The sequence below is a fragment of the Meriones unguiculatus genome, chromosome 1, assembly GCF_030254825.1.
Source record: "Meriones unguiculatus strain TT.TT164.6M chromosome 1, Bangor_MerUng_6.1, whole genome shotgun sequence".
NCBI classification, from domain to species: Eukaryota; Metazoa; Chordata; class Mammalia; order Rodentia; family Muridae; genus Meriones; species Meriones unguiculatus.
The window spans coordinates 174,017,945-174,044,164 of NC_083349.1; the positions used below are offsets into that span (position 1 = coordinate 174,017,945).

At 48.0% G+C, this 26,220-nt stretch overlaps 1 protein-coding gene across 8 annotated transcripts in view; it reads right to left on the reverse strand.

Moving 5' to 3' along the window:
* Window positions 1-332: 332 nt before the first annotated feature.
* Window positions 333-26,220, reverse strand: part of Pknox2 (PBX/knotted 1 homeobox 2) — a 262,649-nt gene continuing 236,761 nt past the window's right edge. For 3 of the 8 annotated variants that reach the window (XM_060371692.1, XM_060371682.1, XM_060371688.1), the window contains 6 exons: window positions 25,867-25,996; window positions 25,294-25,391; window positions 24,388-24,507; window positions 10,059-10,135; window positions 9,084-9,262; window positions 334-7,836 (listed from right to left, as the gene is read on the reverse strand). In XM_060371692.1, the coding sequence (XP_060227675.1) occupies window positions 7,604-7,836; window positions 9,084-9,262; window positions 10,059-10,135; window positions 24,388-24,507; window positions 25,294-25,391; window positions 25,867-25,996 (837 nt within the window). In that variant the 3' untranslated portion in view covers window positions 334-7,603. Of the gene's footprint in view, window positions 7,837-9,083; window positions 9,263-10,058; window positions 10,136-24,387; window positions 24,508-25,293; window positions 25,392-25,866; window positions 25,997-26,220 lie in introns of all 8 variants that reach the window. The other 5 variants (XM_021638655.2, XM_060371686.1, XM_060371687.1 and 2 more) reach the window with 2 other exon arrangements.

The following is a 26,220-nucleotide window of genomic DNA, read 5'->3' on the forward strand; positions in this document are numbered from 1 at the left end:
TCCCAAAAGTTCCCAGAGCCTTGTTCTTCCATCTTGAGCCCAGGGTCAGCCCTGAAAGCCACCCAGCAAAGGAAAGGGGAGTCAGCTTCCTACATAGGTCAGGGGGAGACCCTGTTACTGGACTCACTTGGACTCAACAGACAGATTTCTAAACCTCATCTGTACTACCATCAGCAAGGTGCTCTGGCCCACTCCTCCATGCCAAGCAGCTTTTCCTTTAAAGATCAACTTCTTGACTCCCCCTCCCACCAGCTCAGCAGAAATATGTGGAAAGCAGTTTGCTAAGTTCAGAGGACTTGGGTTCTATCTTCTTGCTGTTTCCCAAAGGGAGACTGCTGCAGGACAGCAGATGGAGGGTGCAGCCAACATCTTTAAGTGATGTGTCATCCCTGGCCCTTTGGAGGGGACAGGTGAGGGCATGTTCAAGGAGGCAAACACTTCCTTGGACTTCAGAGATGAAAAGTCTCCTCCCTTAGCCCCAAAGGCTGCTGGTTCTGGTCAAGCCAAGGTTTAGGGAGGCAGATTGTCTCATAAAAAGAGTATGGGTTTGACCCTGGACTCACATCTTAGCTGCACTACATATCGTGTTAAATAACTTTATTTTCAGGCTGGGATTGAGCTCATGCTAAACATTTGCTCTTCCACTGAGCCACACTCTCAACCTAAAAACTAATTTCCATGTGGGTCTGGCTGGCCTGGAACTTATTATATAGAGTAGGCTGGTCTTGAATTCACAGAATCTCACTGCCTCTGCCTCTGCCTCTGGAATTGAAGGTGTATAACACCATGCCTGGCTAAAAACTAATTTTTAATTGGTTTTGTTCTGTTATTATTTTTTTTTCTTTTTATTTTTTTGAGATATGGCCTCATGTAGTCCAAGCTAACCTCAAAGTTTCTATGTAACCAAGGCTGTCATTGAATTACGGATCCTCCTGCCTATGTCTCCTAAGTGCTGGAATTACAGGTTTGAGCAATGGTGCCCAGCTCTATCCATGTTAAAGCCTGCTCGGTGAGAGGTCAGGGAGGCCTGGGTGCTGATTGTGGAACTTCTAGTTCCCCAGGTTTGGGGACAAGGAGATGAAACAGCAGGCAGGAGGTGCATGCATTTTGATGCCTCAGCAGGTTCAGTCCAAGAAGTGGAAGAAGAGGAGGGGTGTCAAGTCAGAGTTATTCTGAGCTTAGAGAATAGGTTCTATTCTCACTGGCAGAGGAGACAGGTGGAATGACAGAGAAGGAAGCAGACAAAGCAGCCCAGAGTTCCTTGGGGCTGCTGCCTGAGTTAGGGTCCGGTGTCAGGATCTGGGTGGAACAACTGGAGACTGGAGCTGAATTCGAGACACTCTCTGCGGGGAAGCTCTCCTGTAGCAGGTGAGCCCCAGAGTCAGGCAACCTCTCCGCACCTGCGCTCTTAACTCCTCCCTCCTCAACTCTCACATCTGGGGTGGAGAACGGATGTGCTGTCTCGGTGTAGTGAAATGGCATTCCTGGCCCTGGAAGGCAATGGGCACTGTGAGGGGGAAGAGAAATGATGCTCAGTGTGCAGACCTGAGATTTGTATATGCCATGGGTGAGCTGGTTCACTGACCCACAGGTCCCTGTCTGGGAGTTTGTTTATTCACTTTGACTCCTGTTGAGTTGCAAACACAAACTTGGTAGGACAATGCTGAGAGCATCCGGCATTTTCAGCTTCAAGTGGCCACCCTGAAGATTCTTTTGTGAATCAAGTTTAGAAGTTGAGAATCTCAGAGGTGCTGTTGATCATGCACCTCCAGATCCAGACTCAGAAATATTTTTATTTGCAACTCTGGAACTCCTGCTGAGCAATTCTAAGGTGGACTCCAGCTGAGAATCCCCAGGATAGGGTTGGAGGAGATATCAAAAGCTAGTAGGCTGGAGGGAGCTGGGGAGATTCCAATGGTGTCCCCAGGATACACACTCCATTCAGCCTAAATGAGAGCATGAGTTGTGGGTGTAGCTCAGTGGTAAAGCATGTGCCTAGAGACGGAGCTCAGGTTCCACCCCCAGTAACTGGATTGAAGGGTGGGTGGACAGATGGATGGATGTGGCCTTCTAGATGCTGAGAGCTGGATTGTAGTGCTCATCTAATTCCTCAGCTTGGGTGGGTATCTGTGCAGCATCTTCAGGAGAAGCCAAGAACTGTTGAGCCATCATCTACAGCATTGCAGTTTCATGGATATCAAGCAAAAGGGAGTTTAGATAACACCTACCTCCTCAGTGTGAAAATGAGGACAGTTCATTGATTTTGATGGTCTCTGTGTAATAAGGGGAATTACTGGCAGAGTCCTGACTAAACCTTTCTGTCTGTGCCACCATAAGAGGCCCCTAAGATGGCATATCTGGCCTTCAAGAATTTTGATAGAATAAACATTTTACAATGCAATGATGTGAACAACCACTCAGAAATTCACACGAATAACAGGTGACGATGAGGCACACACACACCTGAAGTGAGTTCTCTGAATAAATAACATGAAAAAAAAATCAGAAAATGAAAAGGTATAATGAGAGCCATACAACTGAAGGGAATTGTCTTAAATGGCTGATTGTAATGAGATGTACATAAATTGTAAGGCTTGTAATGAAACAAAAAGAAATCATATTCTTGCCTGGTAATTCTGGGTGTAATGTCTACACCTGAAATAAGTCATCGCATGGGCTGAGTGTAATGAGATGCACATAATTTTAAAGAGTTTAATGAGATGAAAATAAATCAAACACTTGCCTTAAAATGAAAGATGTACAAAGATGCACACACCTGAAGGGCATTGTCCTAAATGGGTTCCGTTTAATGAGATGCATTTAATTTGCAAAGGGGCTAAATGAGATCGGCCCAGAGAGAGGCTGAGAAATATAAAAGTAGAAGATACACTTGAAAGTGGTGTAATAAAACTTGCCTCGTTTGTGGGCTAGAAATAAGATGCCAAGGAGCACACAGCATGATGCAGTCAGCACTGTCTGCTGTCCTGGGTACTTATTCCCTGGCCTGTGAAGCTGACTTGTTCTTTGACCCAAGCTGGCTGCTGTACATGGTAGTCACCTACGAAAGCTTAACGAATGGATGATTGGCTTTGAGGTTGGAGCCCATATGGAAAAAAGAAGGATGGAAGCTATGTAGGAAGGAACTTAAAAGAGGAGCTGAAGATTCCTCTCCTCTGTCCTCCCCTCCCTTCCCTTCTCGTTCCCTTTCTCCCCCCTTTCTAGGTGGAGTCTCTTCATATAGCCCAAACTGGTCTCAAACTCTTCCATCCTCCTGCTTCTATCTCCCAGGCGCTTGGATCACAGGTGTGTGCACATGCCCCGCTCTGAAATCTGCTTTCTTTCTTTCTTTCTTTTTTTTTTTTTAATATTTATTTGTGTGGGAGGCACATATGCCAAAGCATGCGTGTGGAGGTCAGAGGACAACTTGAAGGTCTCAGCACACACTTTCCGCCATGTGAGCCCCAGGAATCCAATGCAGATGGTTAGGCTGAATCATCACAAAGCCTCCTGTAGTCTATTTTCTACGACCAGTGCTGCTGAGGAAACACTGCTCATGGTCCCTCCGTTACCTCTCAAGGCCAGAATGGCAGGTGAGACACATGAGTGAAGGTGTCTGAGTGTGACGTAGGTATAAAGTGCAAGAAAAGGCGGGACTGTCCACATTTCCACAAATATAGTCTCTCCAGTGTTTTGTTTCCAAGGCAGAGTCCTTTTGGACCACCTTGCTTTTGGGTTTCAAGAAACACTTCCCTTCTTATAAACACCCATTTAGCTCTGCACAGTAGTGCATATCTTTAATCTCGGTACTAGAGTCTGAGATAGGAGGATGAAGAGGTAAAGGTTGCCTATACTGCACAGTGAGTTTGGGGCTAGCCTGGGACTATACATAACTAGTTCCAGTCCAGCCTGTGCCACGCAGCAAAAAAACACCCTCCCCGCCAATTCCCAAAAAAATAGTACAAACTGGGCCTGGTGATATAGGCCTGTGATTCCAGCTACTTGGAAAGATGAGGCAAGTGGATCACAAATTAAAGATGCAAGTTCAAAGTCAGCCTAGGCCCCTTAGTGAGACTGAGAAAAACAAAAGTTAAACACACAGAGAGAGAAAGAGTTGGGATGTAGCTCAGTGGTAGGACATTTGCCTAGCATTTTTAAGGCCCTGATACCATCAAACCAAACCAAACCAAACTGAAACACCCTAAACAAAACACTCTAATGCACTTAGATATCAGAGAGAATAGAACAACTAGGGACAGTCCCAGCATAACTGCAGCCCAGCTCAGCCTCGGCGCTGGGCTACCACAACCCTGGGGTGTATCATAACTTGAAGCGTGAATTTCAGGGCAGGAGTTATTCAGTCATGATCATGCAGGAATGTAGGTCCCAAATTGACTGACTTTCAGAACAGACTAGGAATCTTATTTGTTTAAAGGTGCAATCTTCCAACTTCTACATGTTGGTGCAAAAATCTTAAGAGCAACCGGTCTGAGCAGAACACGTCTGTGAGTAGAATGTTATCTCAACATCACTCTTGACCTGAGCAGCTCTGGTTGGCAGCACTGAGCGGTGAAGCGAGAGGTCGATGTCCCAAAATGATCAGACTGTGGCGCTAACCCACTCTTTCAGAGGGCAGACTCCCGGAAGGGCTTCACTGCCCACAGCTGGATCCTTGATGTGTAGAACAGAGCTTAGGACGGTGTGGGTGTTTAACAAGTGGACGCTGAAACAACAGTGAGCCCATTAGGATTAAGACTGAGCAGGTTGCAGGCTGCCAGTCCTCTGGCCTACCTACCCAAGTAGAGGGGCTTCTGCGTCAAGGATGCTTATTTCATGTCTTTCAGCGGGATTTGCAAGCCTGAAAGGGTCTTTCTGATAGACTGGGCACCGGGGGCAGAAGTTCAACTGAACAGTTTTTTAGACCCTAAATATCAGAGTTTAGTTTCGAGCTAAGGAAATCCAGCCCCCTTCACCTCCAGTATCCCCTTCCTGTCATTAGCACAGGAGACATCTTTTTTTGAGTTGGGTAGCATCTGGATTATGCAAAACACTTGCTGCCTCCTCTGTAGAACACAACCACCCACACCACAAACACCCTTAGTTGGCAGCATGGTTGAAAGGATGGCACCCAGATTTTAAAAAACCCTGGGGAGCAGAACTATGCTAGTCTAATTTCTTTGGGACATAGTTCCCGCAGTGTGTTTTGCATCCCTTGGCCTGAGTCTAGGGAGTGCAAGATGGCAACTGGGATTCTGGGGCAGCCCTGCTCTGGACATAGCGCCAGGGTCAAAGCTGCAGCTCGGGCGACACCTCCCTCCTTCCAGGTTTCAGGACTTCCCACCTGTAGAACAAATGAAGGCGGCATATGAGAGTGAAGGGTAGGCCGTGGAGGCACTTGAACGCTAAAGTCCTAGGGCAACAATGGGAAAGGTCTGAAAAGGAGGAAGTCAGGTCGCGACTGCAGTATGAAGAACTGTCAGGAGAGGGCAGTGCAGAGCGTCCTCTGCCCTCTCTACCGTCTTCGAGCTAGACACACAAAAGGCAGATGTGCCAAAGTGGACCATCTTTCCCTCCAAGTAGGCTGACAAAGATCACCCCCAAAGCCCTCGACTCTGTCCCTTTCTGAGCAAGGCCATTTTCAATACGGTAGATGCTGGGCCTTCAGTTTCTGTCTGGCCCAGGGTCCCACTGAAGGCATAGGGACCTCTAAGGCAGTCACAGGAAGAGAGAATTCTGCACCAGCATTTCAGTAGGTGATAAGGTTTACTGAAAACTTTGCGGCCACATTCGTACTGGTTTGGTGGATACATCAGAGGGAGGTTGCATAACATTAGGCAGGTGGAAGGGGCTGGTAGGGAGACGTAGGCACATGTTCGTGCTGAGTGCGGTGCTTGTCACGGTGCTGAGTGGAAGAAGTTAGCTGTGAACGTATGTATTTTAACAAGAAAAATGGACCAGGAGAGGAAATATGTTTTATCCCACTGCGTGTTGTAAAAGTCTCACGCCAAAAAAGCTTGCTTTTCCTCTATGTATGGCATCAAAGGGAGTAAAAAAATGATTGGATCACCCAGATTATAAATAAGGTTATTTGTTTCTCAAAAAATCCCTAGTAAAACATTAAATATCAGCTCTTTTGGGGGGAGAAATACATTCATTTCCGGGAGACCTCAGAAAAGTGACTATCCTTTTGCTCCACCCAACCAGGTAGAGGAGAAGGCCCAGAAGGGCTCAAGGATCCCCTCTGGTTGAGCCAGATAGCCACAAACATCCTACCACTGAAGGAGATGGCCAATGCACATTTACAATGAAACTGCACACCCATCACATTAAACCCAATGGAACACACACACATGACCAGTCCTGTCTTTCACAGCCATAGGGTGGGAGGGGACAGGAGGAGCGGGTGCCAATCATGGGCCCTCTAAATTGGGCTCAGAAGGTGTATGTGAGGGAAGATGATAGGAAGCCTCTTCCCAGGAGCCCCCAGTCCCCCCGAGCACAATGGTGTGTGCACATCAGCACCTTCTTCAGACCCCGGCTTCCCATTGGGATAACACTTCTTTCCAATGTTTCTTCTGCCTTCTCTGGAGAATAGAATGAAGAAGGAGGCTAGAGGCTGGTGGTGCCAGCTTGGGAGCAGAGGGCTACCACAGGGACCTGTGGAGTGGGAAGAACCCCCAGCCCCACCACTCTATGGGTTTACGAAGGGGGCTGGGGTATCTGAAGAGCTCCATCTGAGGGTAGGGGGGGCGTCTAGGCTAAGATACCATGGTCCTATTGTTACAGGAGCCGTGACACATGATCACCTAGGGACAGCCGCGGTCCCCAAAGTCATCTTAATATGGCCCCTGATCTAGGTTCTGCCATCTGCTTGGTCCTAGAGCTGACCCAGATGGAGAGTTGCTCTGCACCTCTTCAGGTTGGACCCACCAACAATATATTTCTAAGAGAGGCAGAAGGAGTCTCTTTGGCTTCCTTCCCCCTCTCCTAAGTCAAGAGCCAGGGCTCTGGTAGGACAAGCTGGAGCCCTGTGCAGTCCGTGTCCCACTCTGATCTGTAGTGTGTGATGTTGCCTCAGGCCCTCCTACTCCTCTGGCCACTGGTGATGCGCTTGTGCTCCCTCCTGTCCTTGAGTGTCTTTCAAGGGAGGTCAGATTCTCCTGGGGGAAAATGTTAGACCCCCTTGTTTCATCCTTCCCTCCCAAGTCTGCCCCTTAGCAAAGGTCCACTCTGCAAACAGCACCTGTCCACCTCACAGGGCAGGGCTTGTAAACAACTCAAGTCCTTTTCCGTGTGGAGCCGTGGGTGTCATCTGTCCTCAGGAATTTGGTGAGTCCAGATCTCACTCTGTCTTTCTTCACAGGCAGTTTGACTGGCCCCAGCAATGGAGTGCTCTGCAGTCTGAGGGTCTGGGACTAGGTTTTCACTGAAGTGTGGTGACTGGAAAGGAACAGGGTGTCTCCTCCGCATTTCTTTAAGCTATGATTCGGGGAAGCCAGGGCCCAACTTTCTTAGTGCTGCCTGCCCATATCCCCTCCCTCCCACCCTGAACCCTCCTGATGACACTCCTTTTCCGCTTGGGACCAGTGCCATCTGGGCTGCCTGATTACTCCAGGGAGTCACTGTGTTCCAAGCCCAGGTCGCTGACATTCGTTGTCTGCAGCTCATCAGCCTCCTCCTCTAGCTCCTCCTCCTCCTCTTCTTCCTCCTCCATATCATCTTCATCCTCTTCTTCTGTCCCATCCAATGAGTCATCATGTGCAGCCATCATAGCCTGCTGCATAGCCATGGTAGCATTGTCTGAGGATAGGGACTGCAGGTTGTCCAAGTTGATGGAACCTGCATGGGAGAGGACAAAGGTAAGGACTAGGCAAGGACTAGCAAGGGCTGGTCAGGTCCAGCAACCTTAGTGATGGACAGGGTGGACGGGCTGGCTCATGGGGTGGTGGGCCACTTGTTTGTAAGTACACCAAACACTGAGCGAGACAATTCACTGTCATGGACCTTCCCATCTCTCCATTCTTTAACTTCTCCTGTACCATCCCAGGCAGCAACACTCTGGAATACTACATACACAGTATTCTCTATGTAAGAATAGAGAAAGCAGTTTTATTTCTATCTATCTATCTGTCTGTCTGTCTGTCTGTCTATCTATCCATCCATCCATCCATCCATATATTTAACTTCCTAACTACTCTGTAAAGCAGGAGCCCTGAATTTTGAGGAGGAGGAAACTGAGCCTCGGACAGCCACATCATCGGTTCAAGACACTGTGTCAGTGCTGACGGAGTTGGCATTTTCTGCAAGCTTGAACAGCGTCACCTTTATTGACCCCTAGTCGGCCTCAACAGATGGTGACCCGGGCACAGCCATATGCATGGAGGTACGCATGCACACGGTGTCTCCAGCCTACAGCCCACACAGTGGTCTTCACGCGCCAACCTCACAAATGTCTCGCCGATTAAGTTCTTCATTGTTCACCAGAAAATAAGCAACTTGAAGAGCATATATGGAGGGTGTGATGGAGAATCTGGAAGAACAAAGCCTCTCTTGGCCTCTGTTCACAAGCCAGCTGCTTGCTTTGGTATTTATAGACGGCCTTGGCCTTGGAGAGCTAAGCAGATACTGACTGGACTGGGGAGTATGAGGAGTGAGGAAGGGGCCCTGCTGAGCAGCCGCTGGCTCCAGGGACCACTCTCTCCCTTTCTTTTGTGAGCTTGCTTTAGGTTTGTTAAAAGGCACATGAGAGTTGGGTACTGTGGCTCATACTTGTAATCCTAGCACTAAGAAGGAAGAGAAGGGAGGATCAGAAAACAAGGATAACCTTGGCTATATAGTATGTCTGTGGCCAGACTACACAAGATCCTGTCTCAAACAAAACACAAACAACAGCAATAACAAAAACAAGCAAAAATGCACACGCGCGCCCCCCCCATCCCTTCTTAGTAAGCTTTATATAAAAAAGGAGCAAACACTGTGGAGAAGTAATGACAGGACCCTGAGTAAGGAGACCTTCAGTCCTTGAATCTTTGCCTCCCAGGAGCTTCACCAGCTCCATCCTAGGTCACCCTTAGTCCTGGTCTTACCATCAGGATTCGTCCCTGCGGCGCCGCCCTGCTGCTGCAGGACCCCAGCGGCAATAGAATTGGGCCAGAATCTTTGGGTGGGCCGGTGCTGAGACTTGATTTTCTTGGCTTTGGGAGCAGGATCTGGGTTGCTGGCATCGAGCATGGGCTGCAGGATGCGTCTCCGGGCGTTGATGAACCTGCCCGGGGATGACGGGGAAGATCTGGTTACTCCCCATCTGGGACGCAGGGGTGGTGTTGGGGATGGGCAAAACGTGAGAGTTAAGCTGTCCCTCAGGTGTCAGTAGGCGGGTGTACCAGTCTAAAGGTAGAAGCCCTCTGTGGCTGAGGAGTTTGTGGATTACCTGAGGCTTGGTGATCGAAGGCAGCGTGGGAAGAACTGCATGAGGAAGTGTCAGAAATCCCTACTCAAGATCTCCCAGAGTTAAACAGAGAAAGGAAGAGCTGTGGCCACAATCCCCAACTTCTAGACTTATAACCGGGGCCTAACTTTAGGGTTTAGTATCCTCCAGCCAAGCAGGCCAGAAGCAGACAAGAAGACTGACATCCCTGTGGACTCAGGAAGGCATTTCTCCTCCCTCCTTCCCACCTTAGGTTGCAAATATATATATTTTTTTGTTTTAGCACAAATTGAGTTGAGTAGGCCAGATAACCACTGCTGGTTTCACTTTTGGTACCTGATGTAACACCCTCCAGTCTCTCTCCACTGGGCTGGTAAGCTCAGATTCTCTGGCACTGTTGGTTTTTCTAAAGTCATGAAGTTTCCAGGGATGTGCTTGACCCAACTTCCCAGCAGAGGGCGCTGAGAAGCTGCAGTTGAACAGCCCTGCATCTAGCCCACAAGGGAAGAGGACTGGCAGTGGAGCTGAGGCAGAGGTAGGTCTGGGCCTTCTATCCGCTCTCCCCGCTCTGCATTCCCTTGCCAAGCATGTGCCCCTGGATCTGAAAGCCTGTGGGCATGTGATGATAACTCACCAGTTGTTTACTTGCAGGAGGGTGAGGTTTGTCTGGGCTGCAATCTGCCTCTTCTCATCCTCTGTGGGGTAGGGGTGCTGAAATGAGAGAAGGGCTAATGAGGAATGTACACACATGGGGGCCAGGTCGTCCTGGAGTTAATACCCAAGACGTGGACACAACCCATGGCTAGGGAGCCAAAACCAGGGCAAGGGTACTGCTTGTTCTTGAGGACAATGGACCTGGAGCGCACAGAGAGGCTCCCCCAGCACAGTGCCGCAGTGGTGGTTTCCAGAGTCAGTTCTGTGCTGATTGCAAGGCACTTTCCCCCGACTCGCTCTTGATCTCTCAGGAAGGCAGGCTTTCTCAGAGCTAGGATCAACAATGGTCTCCAGGAGGTGGAAAGAAAGGGTGTGTGTGTGTGTGTCAAAGCAATCTAAACTAATTGTTATTCATATCTACTCTGTGTCCAGATTTATACTAGGCATTTGGAGAGACAGAATAAATACAATGGTACATTATCACCATTAACCCTTTGAAATGCTTCTGTACATTTAACTTTGTTTAATCAAACCAATTCAGCCTATGAGGTGGGCTGGGCGGTGGTGACACGTGCCTGTTATCCCAGTACTTGGGAGGCCACCATGGCCTATAGAGTGAGTTCCAGGACAGTCAAGAATACACTGTCACTCAAATGGTAGCCCCAACTCAGTTCTTCAGACTGTGGCTCTGTATTCCTTTGGAAGGCTGAGTGGTACAGATATCTCCTGAAATCTTGTACTCTTTGGTCCAGCCTTGACTGCATGTTTGTTCTCACTCTTCAACCACACTTCATGAGGAAACAGTGAGCACTTAAGAATGTGTCCCTACTGCCTTCACACACAGATGAGCAATGATGGAGGAAAGCACAGGAGAAGGTGGAGATGCTGTGAGCACTGAGCACTGTGAAAGCTTAGAGGAAGGCCATATGTGGTGGCCAGAGTCGCAGGAAGATGGCCGAGCTGAGTGACATTAAAGAAAGTTAAGGTCTGGGTGTGGTGGCTCATTCCTATAATCCCAACACTTCAGAGGTGAAAGCAGAGGATCAGCCTGGTCTACAAGAGGGTCTCAAAAAAAAAAAAAAAAATCTAACAAGGAAACAAAAACAAAGGGAGAGCCTGGGAAAGAAGGTCTTCAGGCCAGTGTGTGTGGAGCCAGACAACACTGAGTTAATGTATTTCTAGGGCTTTCTGAGGCTCTGGCACAAGGGGCTTGACATTTAGTAGGCATCACAAGAGTCTGAAGGGACCATAGATTCATCCTAGCAGCAAAGGAGACCTGGAGGTCTCGGGGGGCAGAGGACCAAACCATCTAGCATTCTCAGCCTAGGATCATTTCTTCTGTTTGTGTTGCTAGTAGGAAAGAAATGCTTGGGCTCTCTAAAGTCCCAGAGATCGGGGCTCACGAGCTAGTTCTATAATGGCTAGCTGTGAGACCTCAGGCATGGCATTTAATGAGACATTATTAAGTTATGTAATGATTAAATACTTGTAAAGAGTTTGTACTGTGAGGACAGGGTGACACAGGCAAGATGTTTAACGCTCACAGAGGGAGGAATTGGAGTGTTGGAGCCTTGGAAGTGCTGACATTAGCAGTGACAAAGGAAAGCAGCCTTCTCAGCTGGCCTTCATGTCCCCTGACTAAAGCAATCAGGAGCGTGTGTTGCTTTAATTCACACCTCTGACCCTGACCATCACACCAGGGCATCTGACCCTATGATTCGTACAATATTAAGAGTCTAACAAGAAGGAATGTACAACAGTGTTAAAATAGCCAATTTCATGCTAATTGGGACAGAGCAGAGGGAGGCCAGAAGGGGAGATGTCAGGCCCTGAAGGGGTGGACAGGCAGGGGCTCTGGGACCCTGGTTATGCTCCCACCCTACTTCACAAGGTCCACAGGAGGGAGCCAAGCAGCTTCCCCTTTCCATGGCTGGCAGATCTGTAAATGATAAAGAATCTTCACTTGTTAGTCACAGAAGGTTGGTTCTGAAATCCTCACAGATAGCAATATCTGTGGATGACTCAGTCTCATTCTATAACATGGCACAATATTTACTATATAGCATATACATCCTATACAGAGCTAGGCACTGAGCACTATGGAAGCTCAGAAAAAAAGGAATGCATGGTCGCCATATTCTCCTGGGTGCAGAACATCATCTCTGGATTACTTACAATACCTCAGACGCTCATGTGGAGACAGTCATTGTATCACATGATTTAGGGAAATAATGTTAAGAAAACTAATCTGTACGTGCTTTTTCAATTTTCTCAAATATTTTCAATCCATACTTAGCTCAGTCCACATGAGGCTGAGCCTACATATGTGTGCTGACCACGTAACAAAATGATATGACAGCCTTTCAGGCTCCATGTACTGCATTTACTTTCCTGCCACTGAAGCCTCATCTCTCACCTTCCCACTGCAGGTATTTCTGAACGTCACTGAAAATTTATCACAGGTCAGGTCCTCAGGGAGGTCTTTCCCCATTCCCTGAAGCCAAGGTAGTCACCAAGGCCTCTGAATAAGGGCATTGTGCTCATTATACGGGGACATAAGTAGCCACCAGGAAGCTGCGGTCTGCTTTTGGGTGGGAACTCTGGCTTCTTAGAAGTTATTTCACCAGTGCCCAGACCAGTCCTAGGAAGAGCATTCGTTTCCAATGATGATGTGTGAGCATATGAATCAATAGATACGAGAAGGACATGGCTCTTGGGCAGAACTGGGTAAGTCATCAGCTTTACCCGAGCTGGATGTCTGCTGCTTTCCGAGGGCTAAAAGTCAGAGTCAGCTCAAGTTAGGAGTTCGCAGCTGAGAGGAAAGGTGTGTGTGTGGGAGGGGTATTTCTACTGAAGATAGTCTATACCAGGGCTTTTCGGGTCATAGAAGAAGAGTGGGTTGGCTACAAGGGAGGTGGGGCCTCAACTGGGCTTTGCAGAATAGCTGTGCTATTCCAGTAAGGGAGAGACGGGCCTTCAAGGCAGGAACCTTAAACCACGACTTAAATTAAGCCAGTCGAATGAGCCTCTCTTCCCCTCTTAAGCCTCCAGAGAGGGAAGTCCCCCAGGCTGCCATGGACGGATTATGCTTCCTGTCTCTAAGAAGACTCTGCTTATGGCACTCAAGGGTCTCTTAAACACAGATTGGCATACTTCCACCTTACTCAAAGAAGGAAGAATGGGTGCTGCCCAAGGTGCAATGATTGCTCTTCCGTGACTAAGGATATTAGATCCCTTACTCTTGCTGCTAGGCCTCACCACCCCTCCGTCCCAGAGCAGCACCTCAGCGGGCACAAGGTGGAGGCTGTGGATGAGTAGAAACACTTAGCCCAGCTTTGGAAACAGGTGTGTGGGCCAGGACATTCCTGGCCCCACAGCCGTGTGCCAGGGGTGCAGGCCAGCTTATCCACGCCTCAGACCACATGATTCTTGAGGACAGAGTCAAAATAGTCTTGGCTCCTGGACAGACCACGATTGAGTCAGTGCTACTTTTAGCACAACTGGAAAGGCTTGAGGCCAAGGACAAGAGAGGGAGTGAAATGAGATCTGGGGAGGTAAGCACCGTGTCCTGTGTTCACCAGCTAGAGAAACTCTGCTGCAGGCGGAAAGGAAGGGCCCAAGCCCCAGCTCCCCCAAGTGAATGACTCTTCCTTGAGAAGGGTAAAGGACTGACTAGCAAATTCCAAATCCTTCTCAGTACCAGCCTAAAGACTTCTACAACTGGGCAAGGCTGCTTGATGGGAAGAGCCACTGAGGAGAGGGCGGAGTCTTGCCCCCACCCCTATCCAGTGGCTGCTTGTTCTGTGTCTTTTGTCCTTAGCTTTCTCTGATTAACATGGAAGTAGAAAAGGCACCAACTTCTTGGACTTCAGAGTGATGTAATGGGCTGACAGAACAAGTGTGTTACCCTTGCAGATGCACAGAGGTCTCCCAGACACCTCCAGTTGAGCACTCAAGACAAGGGCTTGAAGTACATGGGTTAAGTATGTGTTTTTTGGCTCCCTCTGCAACCTAACCTAAAAAAAAAAACTTCCTCTGCAACTCTCCCCAACTCTACCCTTTATACTGCCACAACTCTTGTCTCCTCCGGCTCAAAGGACACTGAAGTAACTTTTACTTTGAAGACTGAGCTCTGGTCAGAGGAAACTAATCCAGTACTGGCTTTTGTATCTCTGGCAACTTCTTCCACTCAAGGCCACCTGTGATGACCCTTCCACCTCTCTAGCTCATGTGGATCTCACCATTGTGGTTGGCTAGGTCACAGAGGGACGGTGACATGAGGAGCATCCGCCTGTGGGTACCAGCAGAGCCCATGCTGCCATGAGGCTCAGTAGGGAGCTGGGTTTCCCTTTCCCCAGACATGCTCTGGGGTCTAACAAACCTTTCTTGCTTTCGCCCCTCCTGACCACCATGGGGCAGGAACTTGCTTTGGGAGCCTTCATTCTGTGGGAATGTCATGGCTCAGGCAGGCCTGTGATACAAAGGGAGGCAGCCAGTAGGGTCAGAGCTTTGGAATGACCATGTGGCATCACACATCTAGCATGCTACTGATGCCAGATGCACCCTGATTTCAGAGATGGCCGAGCGGACAAAGCAAGCAAGCAAGCAGACAAGCAGGCCTTAGCAATGGGCCCCCTCCTGCAGCGCTTGCCCTGTTTAGCCTGCCCATTCTTTCTTGATTTGACTCCTGCCCCCTTAAAAATCCAAAGAAACGCGTAGAGAGCAAAGCAGTGTAGTATCACCTACTGCCACACAGCAAATGCTCATATGCCCATCCACTGCAGGTGAAAAAATGGGAGATTGCTCCCACCCTGGAAGCTTCATCTGCTCCATTCCAACCACTCTCCCAAAGATATATACATATATTTTAAATCACTTCCTTACTTTTCTTCAGGTCATTCTGTATATAGTCTATCCTGCAACACGATGACTCAGTTTTGCCTTAATTTTTTTTGTTTGTTCATGTTTTTTGTTTTGTTTTGTTTTGTTTTGAGACAGGGTCTCATGTAGCTCAGCCCACATGAACTCACTGTATACGTGAGGATGACCTTGATCTTCTGATCCTCCTGCTTCTATTTCCTGAGTTCTGGGATTGCAGCCATATGCAACATTTTTGTTTGGGTTTTGAACATTATATTAATGAGATCATTTGTTCATCCACAGTTCTGAGTGGCAGGAGTTATTTGTTCTTGTTGTTATACAGTTTTCTGCTGTGAGACATCCTACCTCCTGCTTTGAGTCTCTAAGTCTTTGAGTTTTCTAAGCTATTCTTTTTCTCCATTTCAGCCCATTCACCACACTAAGACTGGTTCTTCCATCCCTGCTCCTGCCCATCTCAAGCCCAACCAGTCTCCTTCCTCCAGCTTCAAGTGCTACCCTAGATTTCCTCCCACTGTAGGGATGGCTTGCTGTGTGCCACCCCAAAGAGACAGGTTGTCAGTTTTTGAGAAAAGGGACCAAGCATTTCTCTTTATCTCCTCCCCCATCTGCACAGAGAATGCCTGGCCCACTGTGAGTGTGTGGTGTGTGCTTGTTATATGAATTTATGTGGAGGTTTTGTGTGTGTGTGGGGGGGTTGTCTGCAGGTATGAAGGAAGATGGGTGGTCATTCACTGATTCAGATTCCTGGGAATTCTTCCTGGAGGCGAGGCACCCTACTGCTACTTCTTGACTGATTGTTGAATATTTGTGGGGCAGTCAGGAGGGGGCACCTAAGAGTCTATCAACACCCCCTCCCCAGAAGGGTCCCAGGGGTGCCCTGTGAGTGTGGGTGAGAACATAGTTTCTGAATGGTTTGGATCCTGGACTTGCCTCTCAGTGGATTCATACCTTGGAAAATTTTCCTGTCCTGCAAAGTTAGGAAATCATTCCAGCCTCAAGGTACTTAGGACAGTGCCTGTCCCATTCTGTGTGAGTTTGTTAAAAAGAGATTAGAGAGGGAAAGAGAAATCTTTGGCTCGGCACATGTGCTCTAGTTCTGAAAAAGCTGCAGGTTGTCTGTTGGCAGCCAGCTGGAGCCCCACGCCCTCTGTGCAGATGTACCTTGCTCCTGTTTCCTGAACTGCTTCCTTTTCTGCATCCTTGAAGACTGCCCTAGGGCCTGCACACATGTGTGGTTTCTCCTAACTTGTGGCTAACTTGTGTCTCAGGTTTCTTAGGGATGCTGTGAGGTCATGTATCTCTTATGATATTTTTGGAGGGCATCTCTGAAAGCCACCAGTCTCCTGTGGAGTGCTCTGGACCTCTCATGCTCCAACACTCTGCCATCCTCCCGAGGGTGGATCCTCTTGGGTACAATGAGTAGCGGGTGAGAGAACTCTCATGTCATAGCAGAAATTCGAGGCCTAAGTTTCCTTGGCATCAATAGATAAGGTAGCCAAGAACACAGCCAGGGCAGCTTTCTGTCTCCCACTTTGGCTATGCCAAGGTGCCATGTAGGTCAAAACTGCAAGGTCAGAACAGGGATGAAGGGAATCTCATGATGAAAGCATTTTGGAGGGAGAGTTTAGTCCTTTCTGTCAGCAACAATTAAAATGTTAAAATGACAGTTAATGATGACCACTTGAGAGATGATTGTCATACAAATGACCACCCAATCCCAAGCCATCCTTAAAGTCCACCCTAAATGGCAGCACTTCTCCCCAGGCCCTGTAAATAAACACCCCCAAACTTCTCAGAGCCCAAAGGGTCCTACAGCCCAGTGTCTTCCTCTGGCGCCCAAGAAGGTCCAGGTGTATAAAGGCAATGATGCCTTACCCCAGCTATGGCTTGGGGGCCTGGATTGGCCAAAGGCCCCTGACAATCTCCACTTGCAGGATAACCAATGATTTTACTATTCTGAGGAGACTGGGAAACTGGGCTCTGCAGTGCCACCATCACGTGTCACTCAGGTTGCAGGTTGCTCTGATGGTTCAGACAGTCTTTCTGCTGAGCTCCATCTGCTTTTGTATGCTTTCCAGCAGACTCCTATGAAGTTATACAGAAGTCTATGAGAATGCTTCCCACAGTGACAGTGGGGATGCCCACAGCAGCTACCTCCCTTTTACAGCTTACGGTGTGTAGAATGCCCTGCTAGAGTGCTGTCAAGGCGCCTAGAAGTTAGGCTTTGTTCTCATGTCACATATAAGGGGAAAAAAAAAAAAAAACTCTTAGAAGAGCATAACAATTAGCTGTAGTCATGCAAGTAGTAAGGGGCAAGTCAGTGGCAGGGTCCGTATCCCCTGTTTCCTGGACCAGGCTAGTCCATCTCTGCTGCTAGCCACTTGCCAGGCACTGTGCTTTAGAATACACTATCAATCATCTTCAACACATGATTAGATCTGTCAGCTTTACACAATCTAGAATCACCTGGGAAGAGAGTCCCAACTGAGGAATCGTCTAGATTAGGTTCTTGTTGGGGGGGACTGCTTGTAGGGAGGGAGTTTCTCGTAATTGTCTTGATAGGGAAAGACTGAGACAACTATGGGCAGTCCCATTCCCTAGGTACGGGGTCCCAGACTGTATCAAAAAAGAGAAAGCTAACAAGCAAGCAAGCTCCATCATCCATTTCTCTCTGCTTTGACTGTGGGTGTGATGTGATCAGCTTTTTGAGTTCCTGCTTTGACTTCCCCACAAGATGAACTGTAACCTGGAGTCATAAGCCAAAATAAGGCCCCCTTTTCCCCCTTTTCTCCGGATATTTAACAACAGCAAGAGAAACAAAATTACAACAGCAGGCACTGCACTATCTGCTTTAGGAAGAGGAACTCAAGAGCTAGGGAAGCTGACTGACCTGTTGAAAGCGACAGAGGAAGCAAGCATGGAGCTGAGCAAAACCATTTTGGGTCTACCTCTCTCCCAAGTTCAGTTCCTGATCCTCTGCCATCAACCTTATTTGAACATGCTGCTTCTCCCGTTTGAATGGGTCAGAGAGCCATAACCCTTCTTGTCCATTCCCCAGAGGACATGCCTCCTGTTGGTCACTTTAACAGACATCTATGCTCTTTGGCTGGGCACATCACTGAATGTGATGTCAAAGGACTTTGTGTAACTCGAAACCTGGCTCTGGGTGTGCTATTCTGTGTCTGACCAGCACAGGCAGCCAGTGTCTCTCACCTTTACTGACTCTTGCATTCTTGACTCTTTGGAATATGCATATACTGTTTTGTTTTGTCTTTGAGACAGGGTCTCATAAAGCCCAAGAAAGCTTTGAACTCACTACTTGGTTGAGGGTGGCCTTGATTCCTGCTTTTCCTGCCTCTGTCTTCCAGGTGTCTAGACTATAGTCACACCCTGGCTTTAAAAAAAAGACAACAATAATAGTATGTGCACATGTGCGTGTGTCTCTGTGTGTGATATGTACGTGTGTGAATGTGTGGCAGTCAGAATACCACCTGTGGGAGTTGGTTCTCTCATTCTACCCTGCGGGTTCCGGGATTGCCAGCTCAGGCTGTCGGGCTTGGTGGCAGCCACCTTCTATGATAAGTCATCCTGCTGTTCCAAGTATCTCCTCTTTGAAGTCTCCCATTTACTGCCCAGCATGTCTCAAACATCCTAGTTTCTCGTGTCACCACACAGTCAGGATTCTGCATCTAGGACATCCAGGCTCCTAGGATGTCAAGGTCAAATTCCCTGAATATGTCTTTGATGATATAAACAAAGCGTTCCTCAGAGTATGAAAAGAGACAGGACCAAGGAAATTTAACACAACTTCTAGCTCCTCCTCTGCCACCCAATTCTAGCTTGGCTTCTCAACACCTCATGCTAAAGTGTTCTCCAACAAGATGGACATTCTTTACATACAACTAATCTTAACTGAATAAGGAGTAGAGTAGAAAATCTGACTTTGAACTAATTCATGCCAGACTGTGAATGACTAATGGCCCTGTGGCCTTTCCACGATGTAATTTAAAATGGATATTTGACCAGTGGAACTTCAGGCAAAAAGGGCAAAAAAGAGAAGGAAGCAGAAAACAAGAATGAATCTGGTCCTTATGTCACTTTCCCAGGTTTTCAGAGGCTGGTAATTCCCTCCACAAATTCTCTCAAATTTCTGTCAAAAATGCCTAAGACAAGTCATATGTCACGGACCCCCAGGTGACAGTGGAAGCATCTGAAGCAGAAGCTGAGCTTGTGCCAAGTGAAGTATTTCACGCTTGTCATGTTCTATCCTCACTACAAAGCCACTCAAGGTGGATGTCCTGTTCCCATTTTTCATCAGAGGAAATAGTCTTAGAGGGGTCAAAGAACTGACATCAGGTGGACATCAGGTCCACCAAGTGTTGTGTCCTACTTAAGAACCTGCAGAAAACATCACTACATCTAGATCTGGGGGACAGGTGGGTCCTGCCAGTGAGCCAGTGACAAGACTCCATCTACACATTTCCTTCAAGGCTTAGCACAGAGTCCTGCGGGGAAGGCGGTGGGGAATGCAATGAGCATCTGTGGGGCGGTTGGCAGCACCATCAAGATGCAGAGGCAACTGGCCGACTTTTACCTTCATTATCCTCCTTGGCCCAGAATCCTGTGCAGGGCACAAGCTACCCCTGAAGGTATAGCCAGTTTCTTCCAGCCCCTGAGTCTAGCATGCAAGGCACTAGGAATGCAGGCAAAACAGCTGGGAAGCTGACAAAGACTGTCAGAAATCCTGCTAGATCCACAAACATCCAGAGCAGTGTTCCCCAGAGTTCAGGATGGATACAGCGTAAGTGTCCCTCAACTGAAAAGGAATAAACACAATGTGATCTAGACCCACAGTGGAGCAATGTCAGCCCAAGATAGAATGACATGCTTAGTGCAAGCACGGGCCTTGACAACAGGTAATCTACCACTGAGCCTCCAGCCTCAGGATGCAAGTTAAAAGAACACAGTCACAAAGACCGTATTATTATCTACTTGAGTGTGATTTCTGGAAGAGCTGGTCCAGCTAGAGTCCAGGTTGTTAGAGACTTGGGGTATTGGCTGAGGGCTGTGGGATTTCTTTTGGAGTAAGGCAAATACCTGGAATTAGGCAGGTGTGATGATTGTGCAAGAGTATAAATATACTAAGACCCATGTTATTGGTTTTATTTTGGAGAAAGACTACCTCTAGCCCAGGCTGGTCTTAAATTTGCTGTGTAGCTTAAACTTGCTTTGACCTAAAACTTCTGATCTGTCTGCCTCCACTTTCCTGGTACTGCGATTACACGAATGTGCCATGACACCCAGTATATTCTATGCTGAAGATCTGTCTTGCTAGGCAAGCATTCTACCAACTGAGCCACGCACCCCTACTTTGGAATCATATTTTGAAGGGTAAATTTTATGGTAAGTGATGTTTCCATTTAAAAAAGTCACAGAGAGGAAGCCCCTGGTACCTCTTTTGCCCTCTGATTTTTTTTCTTTTTTTTTTTTTTAACTATAGAAGGGTTCATAAGAGGACCTGGAGCAAAGCCCTGGTCTCTGTGTGGCTGGGGTGGAGGTGGTAGTGTGTAGAGCACAGCTGGGCCCTGGCTTCAAGCCACACCAGCTCAGCTGGAACCTGGCTTCAAGCCACACCAGCCTGATGAAACAGATGGGCGGGGAAGGGTGTGTATGAGGCAGCTTCCCTGCAAGCTCTAAAACCTGAGCCTGGGTGCATTAAAATCCTACAACTCTCCCACAGCAGGTCTCTGGCTGAGAGGAGAGGGGCTCAGTTTTGTCTTGCCCAGACTTTGGTAAGAACATGGCCTATCTGCTTCCTGAGGTCAGTGTGAAGGCAGTAGAGCCAAGTGAGTAGGAGATTAGAACCTTGGGTCACACTGCTGGGGGTTCAGTTCTCGTGTGTCCTTATTATCTGTGTGATCTCGTGGAAAGTGAGTCTTCTCTGAGCCTCGCTCTTGTCACTAGTACCACAGGACAGTAGACCCTACCTGCTGGTGCTTGTGCGGATTAAATGAGATGCACCAAAGTGCTGAGCATAGATCAGCAGCCGTGGGGCATGGTGGGTCCTGCTGGGGCTTGGGCTCTTCTCCAAGACCTCCTGGCACCCAGAGGATCATCAGGTTTCGGAATGGAAATGGGTGGAACTGCTGACATGTCAGGGTGGCAGGAACTGGGAGTAGCGGGAGTGGGGTTACAGCTGAGGAGGAGGAAGGGTGATTTTCCCTCCTCCGTGGGGAGGATCCTCTCCCAGGGATTTCTGCATGACCTGGGTTCCTGCAGACCTATTGCTTCCAGCTGGAGTTTAGCCTCTCTTGGCCAAGAAGAAATAGCAAGAAAATGTCACCAAATTCTTCAGGGACTGGAAGGCAGCAGCTAAGGATGGCAGTGTCTCCATCTCATTTCAGCCTGGTAGCTAAGAAGGCCCTGGAGTTAACCTCCTGCCTAGGGTGCTGTCTATCATCTCAGTGCATCTCTGCAACTGCTCATGCCACAGACCAGTGCAAACAGGAGGCCTGTGACAGGGGACAAAAGCAAGAAAGAAATACAACTTCTGCCTGATGGAACAGCAACAGGAAAAGCTAGTGTTTGTAGAAGGGCTCAGAATCACTCGTTAGCCAAGGTGGCAGATTATGGGATGCTCTGTGCATCTCCAGTAAACCATTGGCTGGTTCTAGACCCACGCTGGGGATGAATAGAGCGCTTTGTGGAAGCTTCACCAGCCACATTTACCGCTTATTGGAAAGCAAGCTGTGCTTGCATTCATACTGGTGCATGCCGGTTACACATGAGCTTGTGATTCTGTGACGTAGTGATTGATATGTGGTGCAAAAGGAAAGAATTATTGTTGCTCAGAAAACGAGGTAGAAAGCTTTGGAAAATTTGAGACTCAAATTTGCTTCAAAATGCTGACTACCTCAGATTGGGTAGGACACACACAAGAGACTGGAATGAAGATGCAGAAAGATCCTATAGCCAGATTAGAGTTTATCAAAGTCAATGTTCTTATTCCACCTGATGCGACATTGGAATTCAAGGATGTTTCATTCTAAAAAAGGTTTAAGCAAGTAAAATGATAAAGTTTAGTCAGAAAAAAAAAAGATGTTGGCTCTCTACCAAAAGATTAGCAAATGAATACATTTTAAATTAACATAAAGCATCTTTTTTTGTATGTGTGGTCGCTCCTTTTTTAATCTAGCCTTTCAAATTAACCAACCCATAAACTAGCTGTGCTGAGACAGAAGATTTATGGTGCCTGGATGTCTATTGGTCCTTCACACCTCCTCCTTTCTCCTAAAGCTGGGCAGCAAGTACCTACCCAATGTGTGGAACCATGAGCGCTCCCAACCACTGTGGTCCCAGAGTTGGTTCTCAGAGCAACAATGGCATTATCGTAGGTAACTTAGAGTTCATCTGTTGAAATAAGCCTCAACATTATCCTTCCTGCAATCTGCCATGTGACCTAGGGTGCAGGGCTGGGGAGGTGACGAGCGGGTGAAATGGATGACTCTGGATCTGGATCCCTAGCACCCCTGGAAAAGCTGGGTGAAGGACAGATGCAACTCCGGCACGGAGTGTTTCTTTTCTGACAGGGTCTCACTAGGCTGCCCTGGCTAGGCGGGGACATGCTACATAAATCAGGTTGGCTCTGAACTCACAGAACACTGCCCGTCTCTCCCCTTAGGCATAAGATTAAAGGTGTGCACCACTACACCTGGCTTGTAACCCCAACACTGTAGGTTTGGAGACAGGGGAACCTTGGGGATTCCCTTAAACAGCAAGCTGCAGGTTCTGTGAGAGATTGTGTCCCAAAAACTAAGGTGAAGAGTGATGGAAGAAGGCACTGGACATTGACCTCTGGTCTCTGTATGCATGCAACAGGAAGTGCAACCCACCCTTTTGCACCCAATACACATACATACACACACACATGCACACACCCTCTCTCTTCCTTCCCCCTACATGAGCACACCCTCTCTCCCTTCTCTCTCTGTCTCTGTCCCTTTCTCTGTCTCTCTGCTGTCTCTGTCTCTCTCTCACACACACACACAGTTTTTTTTTTTTTAAAGTAGACAAAATTTTGTAGAACCCAAGTTAGCTCAAACAGTTCATGTTGGGATGGCTTTTTAGAAGACCCAGTAAGTCCTAAGAAAGTCCATACACTGTAAATCAAGGCTTTGAGGCTCACAGAATGATGCACAATCCCTATTCTTGGGAGATTTGCCACAGCTGGAGAGGCTATGTACTTAGACAGACACACCCACACCACGGCAAGCACTATAGAAAGTTTACTCTCAGTGTCGGAGGATGGCAAGATCAACAGGTACTTTAACTCAAAATGACAAATCGCTATTCACCTCTAGATTTCACAAATATTAGGACTCAAGCCTTAAAAACCTTATTTGGAGCTCAGTGTAGGGGTACACAGCTGTAATTCTAGCATTTTGGGAGACTGTAACAGGATGATCATGAGGCCAGCCAGACCTCATAGTAAGACCCTATCTCAAAAGCAAAACCAAACTGTATACAACTTTGCTCATTATAGTAGAAAGTTCAAAAGGGAAGAGTTTCTCTTTGTTGTTTATATAGCCCCGGCCAGCCTTGAACTCATGCTCTTCTTGCCTCAGCCTACCAAGTACTAGGATGTGTACTACCACCATGCCCGGTGAACAGTTTATTAAGGGCTGACCTTAAAGGTCTGTGTTTGTCCTCTCTTTCAACTTTCACCACTCTGAGAAATAAATGCATTATCACACCACCAGTAGAAGAGGCAGTCCGCGCCCTAATGTACCTGTCTTTAAGCCTGTCTTCCCTCTAGTGTGTCTAGTCACCAGGCGCTTTTCAGTGTCTCTGCTGGTACTGGGGAATGAGAAGGTTATCTATCTGTGTGCACAGGTAACCATGCTTCTCTTGGTGCTTCTGCCTGTATGGCTCAGACATGGTCTGCAGAGGATGGCTAACTGAGTATGCTCATTTTGATAGAGTTCCCTAGGCTTCTTCTGTTTAACCCATAAGTTCTGAACTCTTTGGAAGCCCACTGGCCACTCTCACCCTGACTTTCAAGGCTACCACAATGAAGGCACTGATTGTAGGAGGACTATGCCAACACAGGTTGCTTCCAGGATGGAGAAAGTATTATGTACTTGCCCAGTGCTTGTCCCCATCACCTCCTGTATTCACAGTCTTCTTCATTTTTGAGCTAGTAGTAGCATCTCTGGTCCCTCTTAAGCCTCCTTCTTTGATCTGCCCTGTAGCTGATGATCCAGCATAGCCTTCTTCTGAGACCACAGTCTCTGCATCCAGAGTGTGGTACCTATGCAGTGGGCTACTTATCACCTCCTTTTGTGATTCCACACCCCCAGCATGCACATACACAGATGCATACACACACACACACACACACACACACACACACACACACATGCACTCACCATGAGATGCTGGAAAAGCCAAGAACGCATTATATTGGTGGCATGCTTGGGCAAGACTCCTCGTTTGTTCTTGGACTTCTTATCCTCATTGTCCAGGAGGGAGGTGAGGTCAAGGTTAACCTTCAGGGCACGTGAAGAAAAAATCAGCATCAGCAGCCTGTGAGGCCAGTGGCTAGGGACCTGTTGCCATAGTAATGGCACATTCTCACTGCCAACCCCCTTTTCCCAAGTTATTCTTGGGGCCCTGGGGAGGTCACCTTTTTCTCTGACCCCATACTACCCCCTCAGAGAATGGAGATGAGGCTTGGGGTAAGAGGAGTAGTGTAAAAGGAGGAAGAGGAGGGGAAAGGGGGGATGGGAGAGGAAACAGCAGAAAAGGGTCATGCAGAGAGCACTGAAGGTGAAAATTTACCACAAACCATCCAATAGTTATTAGCATTTCTGTGATACTTTTACACTTTGCAAAGCACTTTCTTGTCTCTCACCGTGGTTAATCTTCATCACAGCCATGTAGGTTGGCTGTGATGGTATTAATCCTTCTTTATTGATAAGAACTCAGGCTCAGAGAGAGGTAAGGGAATTCATGCAAGATCACAGTTAATGTCAGATCTCAGGCGTCTGACTTCAGAATCTTTCTATAGATCTGAACTCTATATTACCGAGGTGCAGAGTGATTGGAGCTGAGATCAAGCACAGGAAATGCAGGGTCCTTTGATTTAAACCCTGGAGGCAAAGAAATCCCCGGGGCTGATAAAACCTTGCTTAGATCCAGCCTCCTGACCAGAAAGCAGCGTTTTAGAGTTTAGGATTAAGTGAGCTACTTGCAGCAGCGCCCAGCAGACAGTAAACTATCCCAGACGCCCTCCCACTGTTCATGCACAAGAGCACACACCTACACACACTCACCTGTGTATTCTGGATCTGGATGGCTCCCTGGGGGATTGCTTGGGTGACCACCTGACCCTGGGAGGTTACCATGGTAACCGGTTGATATAAGGCTCCACCTGAGGAGACAACCAGTTTTGGGGTTTCCTGCCACGGAGGTGTGAAAAAAAGCCAAGGCAAGCAGGGTCCCCAGTTGCTTGGCACTCACAGGTGAAGATTCTTGGGGGCAGGGGCAGGATGTATGTTTGCTCCCCTTGTAGGAGAGGCATGGGTGAGGTGAGAGAGGATGTCCAGAAGGAAAAGCAGAGGCTCTGGTGGGAAGTATTTAGGAGAAGGGACAAGGCCTTACTTAATCTTGAATGTGTGAGTGAGGCTTGGCGGTGGGGAGAGGGAGTATCATGAGATTTTGACTTAAAATTGTTCCAACCCACCGTGATCAGGTCCTGGTGCTCACCGTGTGCTGAATGCTTTACTGAAGTAACTAAACTAGAAGTCCCTCCCTTAGCAGAGGACACCCCCTAATCCCAGAATTCCCTAGAGGCACCCTTTCTTCTCCCAAGATGCTTCCCACAATCCCCAGAACCCTGCACCAACCTGACACGACTTGTGAGTTGACGGTTGTCATGGCGATGTTGCCCTGCTGGAGTGCTGAGGCTGGGACCACAATCCCCTGGGGGTTATTGGAGACTCCAGACATGGAATTGGGGGAATTCTGCAGGAGGTCCTGGCAGTAAGGGAGGGGTGGTTTGTGAGGATGTCCCCAAGAGCTTAGATGCTTCAGTTCCGAAGTCTTCTCCCTCCCTCCCTGCTACCAACACCCCAACTCCTGTTCCTCCCCCACCCAAACCAGAAGGCAGTTCTCAGGACTGTGAATAACAAGTCCCGAGCTTAAAATAAATAAACAAAGGCCCATAATAGTCCTATACTTATATTTCATCCCCTGAACCT